The sequence below is a fragment of the Chiloscyllium punctatum genome, chromosome 18 (assembly GCF_047496795.1).
Source record: "Chiloscyllium punctatum isolate Juve2018m chromosome 18, sChiPun1.3, whole genome shotgun sequence".
Classification (NCBI taxonomy): Eukaryota; Metazoa; Chordata; class Chondrichthyes; order Orectolobiformes; family Hemiscylliidae; genus Chiloscyllium; species Chiloscyllium punctatum.
In genome coordinates, this window is record NC_092756.1 from 72499563 (window position 1) to 72514453 (window position 14891).

Consider the following 14891-nt stretch of genomic DNA (forward strand, 5'->3'; position numbering starts at 1 on the left):
AACCCAGATCTAACTTCTTTGCTAATTCTGAAAGAAAGGCCTTTTTCTTTCCCTCTAAACTTTCTTGGCAAATTTGAGAATCACCTTCAAAACCCAAAACCTCTTTAGCAATTTTAAGAGCCATTTATCTCCCTTTTAATTTAACCAACCACAAGTCATCGAAATTAAACAAATTGTCTCACCTATGTTTTACTTAAAGATCTCAGACACTGACCTGTAAGTGTTTAAATCTACTGGGGTTTTTTCGTACCCTAAATCTATTCAAATCCATCCAAATCTCAGAGTCCATCTGTCTAAATGTGTTCAAATCACAGATGAAAGCCCTCAAACTGTTACGACACGGGGTAAACCCCTCTGCTAATTTAAACCCGACATACAGAGATGCTCACCTCGTGCTGTAATCTGTTACATTTCAAGAGGCAAAGAACTATCCCAGAGGTCACTATTTAAAGTAAACATTTTTATTCTTTAAGTCCAAAAGAGAACATTGGACAACTATTTACAACTCCTTTCTCTTAAACCTATCTTTTACCTTGCACTCTACATTAAAAAAACGCCATTTAAGATTTACAAAAGAACAATCATGTTTCAAAACCAGTCAGCTTTGTCGATTCTCCTTTGTAGATTTCCCTCTGTAGGTTTTTAATGAGGTCAGCTTTGATGTTTTGCTGCACAAACTTCTGATAGACAGGTACCTTTCAGAGAGCTCTTTGGCTAGCAGTCTATATTTGTTGGTATTTATGGCAATTCTCCCCTACCTGTTCAAACGTCTGGTTTTATACCCCAAAATATCAGATCATTTAATTGGTTTTGATGTTTTCAAAATACTAAATTGAAATTTGATTGGATTTTGGTATCTGGGGCATAATTTAAACCGATTGGTTGAATTTGAATTTGTTTTTGTGTCATGGCAACTCATCTGCACTATTGGTTTCACAGTCAAATGTTACCTTTTAAGTTCTTTCAGAACACTTTGTAATCATAGGGTTTGAGCTGTAGCAAGAGGCTGATTACACGGGGTCTCCTTTCCCTGGAACATCAGAGGCTGAGGGGTGACCTCATAGAGGTTTATAAAATCATGAGGGACATAGATAGGGTGAATAGCTGAGGTTTTTTCCCAGGGTAGAGGAGTCCAAAACTAGAAGGCATAGTTTTAAGGGTGGTGCGCATATGGAATGAGCTGCCAGAGGAGCTGGTGGAGGCGTCAAATGGGTACATGAATAGAAAGGGTTTCGAGGGATAAAGGGCAAATGGAACTTGATTAGTTTATACTATCTGTTCAGCATGGACAAGTTGGACTGAAGAGTCTGTTTCCCTGCTGTACATCTCTATGACTCAATGTTCCCACTGGAGCTTTTAAGAAAAAGAGGTGATGAGATTAAACATATAATATCCTGAGAGGTCATATCAAATTGAATGTGGAAAGAATGTATCCCCATATGGGAAAATCTAGAAGTAAGAATTATTGCTTATAAATAAGAAGTTGCTTATAAATAAGACAGAGGATAATGAATCAGTGGAGTTCTATTCCTTATAAGCCCAGTGGAAGTGATGTCCTTGAATATTTTTAAGGCAGAAGTGGATAAATTCTTAATAAACGAGGGTTGAAAGATTATGGGGCATGTAGGCAGGCAAGTGAGGTAATCAGATAAGCAATGATCTTATTGAATGGCCGAACAGGCTCAAGGAGCCACCTAGCCTGCTTAAGCTTCTAATTATATGACCATATGAGGAGTCATTCCTGATGAAGGGCTTATGCCCGAAATGTTGATTCTCCTGCTGCTTGGATGCTGCCTGACCTGTTGTGTTTTTCCAGCACCACACTCTCAACTCTGATATCCAGCATCTGCAGTCCTTACTTTCTCCTAATGCGAGCAGTCACTTGACAAGTATGGAAGAATGAATGAAAGCCAGCATGGATTTGTTAAAGATAAATTATATTGAGACAAGATAACATGAAGGCTTGATGGGAGCAATGTGGTTGATTTGATGCATATAAGCTTCCAAAAAACATTTGACAAAGTGCCACATACCAGGCTTCTCAAAGTTGAAGCTCATTGAGTAAAATGGAAGGTAGTAGCATGGATACAAAATTGATTGTGTGACAAGAAACAGAATGTAGTGCTGAATGGTTAGTTTTCCCACTGAAGGAGGATATACATTGGGGATTCCCCTGGGTTGTATTTGGAAACCTTGTTTTCCCAGATGCATATAAATTACTTGGATTTGTCAGTAAGGAGCTCAATTTCCAAGTTTGCAGACATTGGAATTTAAACTTAAAACATTAAATTGTGGATTTTGAGGAAGATAATGATAGACTTCAACTGGATACAAGATCGGCTGGTTAGAGTGGATGACAATGTGACTATTGAAACCTAATGTAGAGAAGTGTGATATGAGGCATTTTGGTTGGAAGAGTGAAGAGAGTTAGCGTCAAACGAAAGATATAATTCTAATGAAAGAGAAAGAACAGCAGTATTCAGGGGACACATTGTCAATGTTGGAAATGTAAGTCCTGTTAAGATTCAACCAGAATTGTCCCAGAGTTGAATGAGAGAATGTCTGTTCAATGGACTTTATAGTTGAAACTTGAGTTCCCTCCAACTCCATTTTAATTTAGCCCCCTCCCCCTCTACCTACCTCTCTGTCACATTTGCTCTTAATAGACTTTGCAATTGTTCAATTAGAATCAAAGGTGATTTACTGGTTGTGGTTAATAGATGAAAAACAAGTATGTGATTTGGTGATGGGAAACAAAACACGTTCAGTTGTGTTTAAGAGCACTTCTGGATGTAAAAAAAATGTTGGGTTCAGCACTTCTGAATATGAAAAAGGACTTAGGTTCCAAGGGACACTTGTAGTACAGTGGTAGTGTTCCTACCTGTGGTCCAGGACACCTAGGTTAGAGTGGATGACAATGTGACTGTCCTATGTGTTCCAGAAATGTGTAATAACATTTCTTGGCAGGTTGATTAGGGGAGAGAAAGAAAAGAATTATGTTCTTTGCAGACTCTGCAACTCTATTTTGATTCTGACCCCTCCCTAATCCCTACCTTTTACATACCTTTGGTGATCTGCAGTGCCCTTGCTAAGCATTGCATGTAATTTGATTAATTGGAAAACATGTGTGATTCAGTTAATAGATGAAAAGTACTATGGGTGATTTGGTAATAGAAAAAAAGCCATTCAGTTGTGTGTGGTGAATATAAAACACTTCTGTATATATAAAAGAAGAGAATTTGGTTCTTCCTTCTGTGCCCTTTCACATGGCGGGGAGTGGTTTCCCGTATGGGTGCACAGCCATCACTTCTTCACCTTCATCCATTGCTTGGATACATGTTGGCATTTCCATCTACCTCCATGTGGTAGGCTTCCCATTGAATGACTTTCTAAGTAGGACTCTTTAATTTTTCCATCGAGGATATTGGTGGGGGTGAGGGGGAGGTTGTTTGCAAATCACAGACCTGTAAACTATAGAATATATGGGCTGACCAACTCCATGACCAACTGTCTATTCTGTGGAGAAATGGTATCTGTGGACAATGTCCTTCCGCTGTTTCGTTATTTGAACTCTTCTGTTATCTTTTTGGTTTCACTGCATTTCCATGCTCATGATCTTTGGGGACTCAGCGCGGATGGAGGTGATATCAATAAACCCTCTCATGGGTATGTTCCATGGTCTAGCAAAAGTAGCCGTCAACAGGTCTAGGTAGCAGGTTATGAGGAGTTGTTATTCCCAACTTCCAGCCTCTCTTCTGCAGTTACATCTGGATGCTCTTGAAAAGGGAGGATGCAGTGTCCATCAGAGCTTTGAGGCTTTTTGGAAGAGGTGTTCCCGCAAAGATTTGGGTCTCTGGTGCTGTGAGGTAGCAATGCTAACCACTGAGCCACTGTGCTGCCCATACCTTACTGACATTGATAAATTTGGGTCTGAACCACATTTCAACAAGTAACACAGTTGTCTCTAAGTCAGAAGGCTATGGGTTCAAATTGCACCCGAGAAACAAACCATCCAGTTTGATCCCCTAATGCAGCACTCAGCTATACCATACTGTCAGAGTTGCTGTCATTTAGATAGAAAAACAAACTGAGGCCCTATCAATCCTCTGTATAAATGTAAAATATTCCATGTCACTATTTTGAATATTAGCAGGAAATTTGCTGAACTAAGAAAGTTATCTAGTCATTATCACATTGCTGTTTCTGCTCATGCCTCATTTATTGTTGTGTTATTTTGGATGGATTAGTGGAAGAAAATCAATTAATCTATTTTTACTCATAGTGATCATTTTGTGCGGAACAAATAGTGACATTGAGACATTAGTAAATGGAGTTACCCTGGACAAAGATATTATCATCATCCTGGTAGACCTGTTCAAGTAAGTACCATACTTTTAGCGTTATTTTCACTGACTATAGAAGTCAACACCAGCAAAGCAAAATCTAAATTTTCCTGTCAGATGATACACTGCAGGTTTTGCCTTTTGCCATTTGATTTAGATTTAGATTTTTATTGTCTCATGCAGTCAAGTACAAAAGTACAGGAGTACAGTGAAAAGTGTAAAATGTTGCCACACATGACACCTTCTTATGTACAAAGGTACCTAGGTACAAAAAACTTCAGTACAGAGTGGTAAAGAGAAAAAAAGTTAAAATAGTTACGCATAACAGACCATCAAAATATAAGTAGAAAAATAAAGAAATAATTCTAATGTGACGTACAAGCACTAGTTAGAATGAGAAAATTCCCTCTAAACTGTCTAATCAAACATAGAAAATTTATGATGTAGAAGGAAGCCATTTCGCTCACCATATCTGAGCTGAAATCACCCTTGGAGCTGTGCAGCAATGGTTCAAGAAAGAATAAGCTTGGGGATGCCACATGTACAAAGTCAAAACGGCATCATTTGTAAGTGATAGAAGTGTGTACAAATGTTGTAACTGTGTCCTATGTGCATGACAGGAATTAATTGCGATGATGCACGGCAGTTCTGTGACTAGAACATGCATAATGTGATCACTGGAGCATGTGCAGTGCAGTGTCTGACTGGAATTATACCCGCTTTCACATGGATCACCTGTTGTGTGACAGTAGGTGCAGGGGAATGGGTGCAGCAGTAGGCCTGGCCCCCTGGGCATGGGCCATGGGCTCCAGGCAGAGTAGTGGTTGGGAGACAGCCGGCTGACAAAGCAGTGATGGGCAAATGTAGGAAAGGATGGCAGCTAAGGAAACCCACTCCACAGACACTACCGGGGGGAGGTATCACCACTTTGTCAGGACCCCACCACTCACTGACCCTCATTCCCAGTGTTCCTAATGCCCTCAGCCCCAGCCTAGTAACATCAGCGGCGCACGCACAGTGCATCCTGGCACTGTGATGTCAGTAGCAGTGCCCACAGACAGTTGACATTAGTGGCTGTATCTGCACATGCATGGGAGCCATTTTAGTGTTATGGATAATCACTCCAGAAGAATATAGCCCTCTCTACACTGTCTTCATAAATTTGTGAAAAGGTTAGGAGGTGTTTGGTGCAAGAGAAGGTGAAGAAATGAACTTATGAGAAGCTTTCAACATGATGAGAGGTTTCCTCATTTCCCCTTCCCCCACCTCACCCCAGTTCCAAACTTCCAGTTCAGCACTGTCCCCATGACCTGTCCTACCTGCCTATCTTCTTTTCCACCTATCCACTCCACCCTCCTCCCTGACCTATCACCTTCATCTCCTCCCCCACTCACCTATTGTATTCTATGCTACTTTCTTCCCACCCCCACCCTCCTCTCATTTATCTCTCCACCCTGCAGGCACTCTGCCTCTATTCCTGATGAAGCGCTTTTGCCCGAAATGTCTATTTTCCTGCTCCTTGGATGCTGCCTGAACTGCTGTGCTTTTCCAGCACCACTCTAATCCAGAATCTGGTTTCCAGCATCTGCAGTCATTGTTTTTACCATGATGAGAGGTTTGCTTTGTGTAACCCTTCTGCAAATGTGACAGTTACCAGTATCTTTGACTTAAAATCATTTGCAAAAGATTGACAGAGAATATTTGGATAAATCCTTGCACTCAGAAAATTAGGAAGCCTTGGAACACTCAGTTTGAAAAGGTGGTAGAAGTAGATTCCACAAATAATTTTAAATTTTAAAAGGATGACAACCAGAAACTTGAGGATGAAGAATTTGCAAAGATGTGAGCAGAAGGTGGGCGAATGAGAAAAAAGGAAACTGCACTTGCAAAGACTCAGCATAGGGCTGAATGGCCTTGTTCTGTGTTATAAGTTTATTTGATTCTAAAATTATAACATCTGCACTGTTGTACAACACTGATGCTAGCACAAAATAAGCATTATTGAATTCATATTCTCAACCTATTGTCGTGCTAGGTGAACAGGTGTGAGAAGGCTCATGTACAGCATAGGTACCATCAGTAGATCCAGTCACGTGTTGGGATTTGAAGTTTTGGATTTGCTGGCCAGCCCCATAACCACGAGACCTTCTGCACCCTCCTGCCAGTGCTCAGAAGCTGGCATTTTCACTGCATTGTGTAATTTTATGCCATACTGTGGACCTATGGTTTTCCACATTGTGAGGAATTACTTAATCCAGTTAGCACTTTTTTCAGCAAATAGTTGAAGTAGAACATTGGCCCATAGTCAGGCAAAGGACATTAACCTACAACCTTATAGTATTAGGCTGCTGTCTTATTCTCTTCAAGGGTTTATGTATTGTCATACTTTTAATAACAAAATGATACTGTTGGGTGTTGGGGCTGGAAATTGATGGGGAAGGTGTTGATCTCCGTATTGTTTTTCTCAAACCCTATCCATTCCTCTCTCTGATAGTCACACCTACTCCCCTGATGCAGATTCAATGGATTACATGAAACAAGTTCTGGTGGTAACCCTTCTGCCTTCAGTTTACAAACAGACCTCACAAGAGGCCAACAACACTGCAGTGGTAAGAAGTAAATCTCCCGAAACAAAACTTGTAGATAGCGTCAGGTCCAATTGTTAAACCCTCAAGTGGCGATACTAGTGTTAGACTAAGTCAGAAGTCACACAACACGCGGTTATAGTCCAACAGGTTTATTTGAAATCACAAGCTTTTGGGCACTATTCCTTTGACAGGTGAAGTCACTTCTCTCAAGAGAAGTGCCCCGATACCTCGGTGTGATTTCTATTCTGCATCCTGCCATAGAGAAGACTTTTTACTTCCCTTTATCCCTCCCCTCCAATAATCTATCTCTTCTTCGAAGATAGTTTGGCACCTTTTAAAGAACTGGTGTGGAAAGTGGAGTTCCTTTACATGGGACACTGACACATTTCTGGGACTGGAAGGAAATGTGCTGAGGTGATAGACTTCATCTGCACTGGTATTAATGCCATGTCTTGGCAGAAAAAGCCTCCACTTCCTGGTTCTTGGCTCTCTCAGAGACTCCCAAAAATTACTTCCCTAAATGCCTGTTGCTCACCCAATTAGAAGTTGTATCTTACCCATGTTTACTTCTGATAGGGTCACTGGGAAAATAAGTAAAAGACATTGGACTGTAATCATGGGGGATTTCACCGACCCTAATATTAATTGAGCAAGGAGGGAGGTGAAGAGGATAAGGAAATGAAGGGATCCCTATAATTTGAACAAGACTACTTTCAAATGGGATGTATTTTTTGCCCTTCTCCTGCCAATGTATTTGAAGGTGGGATAGCAGGTAAAAGTTAAAGTTAAATCCAAAGTTATGTATTCAGATACCGACCAGAGATATTTATCATATGTTTTGATCGGGTTATGAGCTTCTAACTCCCTCACAGATATTCTTTATTTTAAATGTAATTTCCTGTCTAACTAAAATGGACAACAACTAACTGTTACGAGGTAAAAACAATGACTGCAGATGCTGGAAACTAGATTCTGGATTAGTGGTGCTGGAAGAGCACAGCAGTTCAGGCAGCATCCAAGTAGCTTCGAAATCGACGTTTCGGGCAAAAGCCCTTCATCAGGAATAAAGGCAGTGAGCCTGAAGCGTGGAGAGATAAGCTAGAGGAGGGTGGGGTTGGGGAAAAAGTAGCATAGAGTACAATGGGTGAGTGGGAGAGGGGATGAAGGTGATAGGTCAGGGAGGAGAGGGTGGAGTGGATAGGTGGAAAAGAAGATAGGCAGGTAGGACAAGCCCGGAGAAGTTATGGGGACAGTTACTGAGCTGGAAGTTTAGAACTAAGGTGAGGTGGGGGAAGGGAAAATGAGGAAACTGTTGAAGTCCACATTGATGCCCTCGGGTTGAAGTGTTCTGAGGCGGAAGATGAGGCATTCTTCCTCCAGGCGTCTGGTGGTGAGGGAGCGGCGGTGAAGGAGGCCCAGGACCTCCATGTCCTCAGCAGAGTGGGAGGGGGAGTTGAAATGTTGGGCCACGGGGCGGTGTGGTTGATTGGTGCGGGTGTCCCGGAGATGTTCCTTAAAGTGCTCTGCTAGGAGGCGCCCAGTCTCCCCAATGTAGAGGAGACCGCATCGGGAGCAACGGATACAATAAATGATATTAGTGGATGTGCAAGTAAAACTTTGATGGATGTGGAAGGCTCCTTTAGGGCCTTGGATAGAGGTGAGGGAGGAGGTGTGGGCACAGGTTTTACAGTTCCTGCGGTGGCAGGGGAAAGTGCCAGAATTGGAGGGTGGGTTGTAGGGGGGGGCATGAACCTGACCAGGTAGTCACGGAGGGAACGGTCTTTGCGGAAGGCGGAAAGGGGTGGGGAGGGAAATACATCTCTGGTGGTGGGGTCTGTTTGGAGGTGGCGGAAATGTCGGCGGATGATTTGGTTTATGCGAAGGTTGGTAGGGTGGAAGGTGAGCACCAGGGGCGTTCTGTCCTTGTTACGGTTGGAGGGGTGGGGTCTGAGGGAGGAGGAGCGGGACGTGGACGAGATGTGTTGGAGGGCATCTTTAACCGTGGGAAGGGAAATTGCGGTCTCTAAAGAAGGAGGCCATCTGGTGTGTTCTATGTTGGAACTGGTCCTCCTGGGAGCAGATACGGTGGAGGCGGAGGAATTGGGAATACGGGATGGCATTTTTGCAAGATGTAGGGTGGGAAGAAGTGTAATCCAGGTAGCTATGGGAGTCGGTGGGTTTGTAAATAATGTCAGTGTCAAGTCGGTCGTCCAGCAGGATCTGTGACCCATGTAAAGGCAAACACAAAGTGGATTACATCTTTAGGGAGGACCTATTTGCCCATCAGAGGCTGCACTCCCCAACAAGAAATATATATTCTCACCAAATTCACCCCAATATGTTAAAAAGAATTTGTTACTTGAACTAGTAATGGGGAATTATGTAGAGAAGATAGAAAAAGGAAGAGGCAGTGACCGAGGATAAAGGAATAACGTAGAACATTTCTGGGAGACATTCAGAAACTGCCATTTCACTACATAGAATTAGAATCCCTTCAGTGTGAGAACAGGCCATTTGGCACTGCAAGTCCACACTGACCCTCCAAAAAGTAACCCACCCAGATCCATTTCCCTACCCTATTACTCTACATTTCCCCTGACTAATGTGCCTAACCACCACACCTCTGACCACTGTGGGCAACTTAACATGGCTAATTCACCTAATCTGCACATCTTTGAACTGTGGGAGGAAACTGGAGCACCCGGAGTAAACCCATGCAGACACTGGAGAATGTGCAAACTCTAAACACACAGTTGCCAGAGGCTGGAATCAAACCCGGATCCCTGATGCTGTGAGGAGGCAGTGCTAACCACTGAGCCACTGTGCCACCTATATCTATGTCCTTTTATTTCATTTTGTCAGTGTCAGAAGCTGCTGCTTTTCTTGATATAAATCTAGTCTCTGTTAACTGGGCACATGTTCAAAATTTGCAGTTGATACAAAATGTAGAAATATTGTGAATTGTATGACGGACAGTAATAGATTTCAAGAGAATGCAGGCAGGCTGATGGAATGAATGGATAGGTGGCAGAAGGAATGTCATGCAGTGACATGTGAAGTAGTATATTTTGGTAGGAATAATAAGGAAAGGCAAGAAAAATAAAGGGTAACACTTTTAAAAGGGGACCGTGGAATAGAGAGACCCAAGGGTGTATATGCAGCATTGAAGGTTAGAGGTTAAAAAGCAGTTTCAACGATATTTGCAATCTTGGAACTTAAACATCAAGGTATAGAGTACAAAAATAAGGAAGTACTGGTGACCATCAGCTGGAGTATTGTGTCCAATTCTGGGCACCAGACTCTAGGAAGGATGTGAATGTGTGCAGAAAAGACTTAGACGAAACATTCCAGCAATGGGGGTCTTCAGTTACTTGGAGATGTTGGGTTTACTCTCTTTGAAAATTAACAGGAGGGGTTTTGACAGAGGTATTCAATCATGAAGTGTCCAGAAGGTGTGGATAGATACAGTGCCATTTGTAAAAGGGTTGAGAATCAGAGGACATCAATTTAACGTGATTGCCAACAGAACTAACAGGGACATGAGGAGTAATTATTTTATGTAGCAACTGGTTAGCATCTAGAATGCATTGTTACAAAGGATGATGCAGAATAGATTTAATTATGGTTTTCAAAAGGGAATAGGTCATTATTTAATGAGAAAATAAATGCAGGTTACAAGGAAAAGATGGTAAAGTGAGACTAATTGTGTAATTCTTACAGATAGCTGATGTTGACATGACAGGCCAAACTACCTCCTTATATGCTGCATCCATTATTTGATTCTATAAGTAAGATAATATCAGTGAAATAGTGATCATGAATTCATGTACTTTATGAAAATGATTGAGAAAGATATCGACATAATCAAAACCAGCATTATAGATTTCTGAAAATTCGACCCTGCAGAATGAGAATAGCACTTTGGAAAATAAAGTGGATAAAAATATTAGCAAGCAATTATATTGAGCAGCAATAGGAAATAATTAACACAGCAGTCAACAGAATCCAGTTAAAAAGATATAAACAACAAGGTAAATCCTAATCTGTCCCTGAAAATAGATAAAGACATGGAAGGCTGTGTGAAGAGAATTATGAACAAATTTTGAGAAGATCTCTAGTTCAGGTCAAGATTCTGGATGTAAGTTTGCTCGCTGAGCTGGAAGGTTCAGTTTCAGACATTTCATCACCATACTAGGTAACATAATCAGTAAGCCTCCTGTGAAGCACAGGTGGAATTGCCCGCTTTTTATTTATGTGTTTAGGTTTCCTTGAGTTTGTGATGTCATTTCCTGTGATGATGTAATTTCTTGTTCTTTTTCTCAGGGGGTGGTAAATGGGATTCAAGTCAACATATTTGTTGATAGAGTTCTGGTTGGAGTGCCATGCTTCTAGGAATTCTCGCACATGTCTCTGTTTGGCTTATCCTAGGATGGATGTGCTGTCCTAGTCGAAGTGGTGTCCTCCTCATCTGTATGTAAAGATAGTAGTGAGAGTGGGTCCTGTCTTTTTGTGGCTAGTTGATGTTCATGTATCCTGGTGGCTAGTTTTCCGATACCATGGTTCTTAGCAGAGGCAGTAATGCAGAGATTCGAATGAACAGCTCTGCCAGCCATCCAACCCAAACTTTGGGTCTGCTATTTGGATGACACTTTTGTCATCACTAAAAGAAACAAATTAGAGGAAACCTTCAAGATCATCAATAATACCCTTACTGGCATAAAATTCATTAAAGAGGAGGAAAACAACAAACTTCCATTTCTAGATTTTGCAGTAGAGCAAATGGCCAATGGGAAACTTTAAACCAGCTTCTACAGGAAAACAACACATACGGACCAAATACTGAACTACAGAAGCAAACGTCCTAACATCCACAAATGGAGCTGCGTTAGAACATTATTTCAATGAACCACAAAACACTGCAGCAGAGAGAAATTACGAAGACAGAAGAAAATCATCTATACAGTGTATTCAAAAAGAATGGATACCCAATGAACACAGTCCGCCGATTTCTCAGCAACATACCCAAACAAACAAGCAAAACGAACCCAGAAACCCTAACCACTCTCCCCTATGTCAAAGACATCTCGGAAATGACTTCCAGACTACTCATATCCATCCTAGGATAAGCCAAACAGAGATACGCGTGAGAATTCCTAGAAGCATGGCACTCCAACCAGAACTCTATCAACAAACATATTGACTTGGATCCCATTTACCATCTACTGAGAAAAAGAACAGGAAATGACGTCACTGCAGGAAATGACATCATCACAGGAAATGACATCGTCAACCCAAGGAAAATTAAACACAAATAATAAGCGGGCCATACCACTGGTGCTTCACTGGAGGCTCACTGATGATGTTACCTTGTATGATGACGAAACATCTGAAAATGAACCTTCCAGCTCAGCCAGCAAACTTACATCCAGAATTATGAATATAAACAGTGGGGATAGCATGTATGGGAAGAACATGAAGAGATTTAAAAAAGAAGTAAAAACAAAGGAGAAGAAAAGATAAGCTATGAAATTAAGTTGTCAAGCAAGATGAAACAAAATAGCAAATAATTTTTAAGGGAAATAGTCTTGTGAATATTTAATATCACATTGATTGATCTGATAATAACAGACGCAACAGTACCTTAATAGAGAAATGGCAGAAATATTAATGAATTGCTTTTCTTCAGTGTTTATCATTGAATAGGGCTTTGCACATGATAGTTGATGATGTAATTTAAAAAAGGATGATTATATTTAAAATAAAAAGAGAAAAACATTTCAAAAGCAATCAAACATGAAAAGGACAAAGTCACTAGTCTGATTTTATCCATGCATTTTAAAAGGATCGGGTGAAAAGAGGGGTATCATATCTGTATTTTAAAATAATAATTAGTTGGAAAAAAAGTTAAAAATCACACAACATCAGGTTATAGTCCAACAGGTTTAATTGGAAGCACTAGCTTTCGGAGCGACGCTCCTTCATCAGGTGGTTGTAGAGTACACAATTGTAAGACTTTGCAACCACCTGTTGAAGGAGCAGCGCTCTGAAAGCTAGTGCTTCCAATTAAACCTGTTGGACTATAAACTGATGTTGTGTGATTTTTAACTTTGTACACCCCAGTCCAACACCGGCATCTCCAAATCTTGGGAAAAAAGTGCATTTCAGAAAACTGGTGGATCACTATACTGACACTTTTGAAAAATACATACATCGGATGCTGAATTGGTTTACATCAATCAATACAGTCTCAGCAGCTAACCTGGTGAATCAATCCAGGTGAATGTATTGTAGGATTCATAAGAGAATAGAGTATGTATGAGCTATGGTTGGAGATTAATTATGTTGTAGAGTCCTTGATAAGAGAAATACACATGGGCTGTGGGAAGACATTAGAACAACAGGTGAAGTAGGTAAGATGTAGATGAGTCGAGAGTGTGGTGCTGGAAAAACACAGCATATCAGGCAGCATCCGAGGAGCAGGAGAATCAACGTTTTTGGGCATAAGCCCTTCATCAGGAATGTTGCCTGAAACATTGATTCTCCTGTTCCTTGGATGCTGCCTGACCTGCTGTGCTTTTCCTGCACTCCCCTCTCCACTCGGACCTCCAGCATCTGCAGTCCTCACTTTCTCCTCCAAAATGTAGATGAGCCTTTTTTGGAACAGGTCTGATATATTGAATTCCCTGTGGCAATGATTTGTTTGGTGTTAACCATCAGAACATAACTTGTTAAAGATCCAGTAATCATTAGGACATGCTATGAGCTGTCAAATTCAAATCTGAACTTATATGTGTTTCAGATGTACAACGACTATGTGCTTGGTTATTATGATGCTGTTCTGCTCTTCAGTATGGTACTTGAAGATTTTCTGATGAAAAATCAGTCCCCAACACCAACTGACTTCAGTAAAAACTTTCGAAATATCTCCTTCCAAGGTAAGTATTTCCTTCCCACTAACAAACTTGTTATACAGGCTTAAGAAAGGAGGGAATAACAGAAAACAAATAGAGACTTTGGAATTAAAAGTATACTTAAGAATGGTAGGAGAGAGTTGAAATAATTGGAGGCAGAAACAATAGAACTGTAGAAAGGGGGACTCATGTTTGAGAAACAGCAGGTAGACCAAGGAAGAGAAAGCAAGAGAAGAATGTTTGTGAATAGGGATCACAAAACAGGTAAGGAAGAAGAAAAATTAAACAGAAAGTGAGTTCTGTGAACTTGAAGATAGAAAAGAGATAAGTGGAGAAAATTCTGATCTAGGAAATGGATTAAATCACATCTGGTTTGATTACAGGAGCCCTGGGACCAATCCACCTGGATGAGTTTGGAGATCGAGACATTAACCTGACTGTTCTGTATACCTCAGTCAAAACAGGAAAGGTAGGTTCTTTAACCAGATTGGAGAGCTCAGATGTCATTCTGTGATATGCTAATGAAACAGTGTGCAGCATCGCATTAAGCAATGCAATGTCACATGATCTTGTCTTCAAATTGTGGCAGTCATGAGGCTTTTAAAAAAAAATGTATTTATCCCAATTCCGTTTTGAAAGTTACTATTGAATCCACCAACCTTTTGGAAGATGGTTTCCAGATCACAGTGAGGAACCAGTTTGTCCTTATCTAATCTACCAAAATACTACACAATTTAGAACTTCTCTATAAAAATCCCTCTTCATTAATTGACTCTTTCAATAAAAAAAACAAGTGGAGATTTATTCAGTCCTCAACCCCATGCCTTCATTCATTCAGATCATGGGTGTTCTGTACTACAATGTCATGGTTCTATGGACCTCTATGTCCTTGCCTAATCAAAATCTATCAAATTTTGTTTTAAGATTTTCAATTGTCCCCCAGCTTCAATCTCTATATAATAAAGTGCTTCCTTAGGCTCTGGATTCTTCCACTTCAGAAATAATTTATCCCTATATACCCATTCCATCCTTTGATAATTTACAACACA

At 40.8% G+C, this 14891-nt stretch overlaps 1 protein-coding gene across 1 annotated transcript in view; it reads left to right on the top strand.

Annotated features, from left to right (window-relative positions):
- The window catches only part of LOC140489028 (guanylyl cyclase C-like), a 151009-nt gene that overhangs the window by 54258 nt on the left and 81860 nt on the right, over nt 1–14891 (top strand). The window contains exons 6-9 of the mRNA XM_072588267.1: nt 4283–4379; nt 6838–6952; nt 13731–13866; nt 14226–14311. Of these exons, the coding sequence (XP_072444368.1) occupies nt 4283–4379; nt 6838–6952; nt 13731–13866; nt 14226–14311 (434 nt within the window). The remainder of the gene's footprint in view (nt 1–4282; nt 4380–6837; nt 6953–13730; nt 13867–14225; nt 14312–14891) is intronic.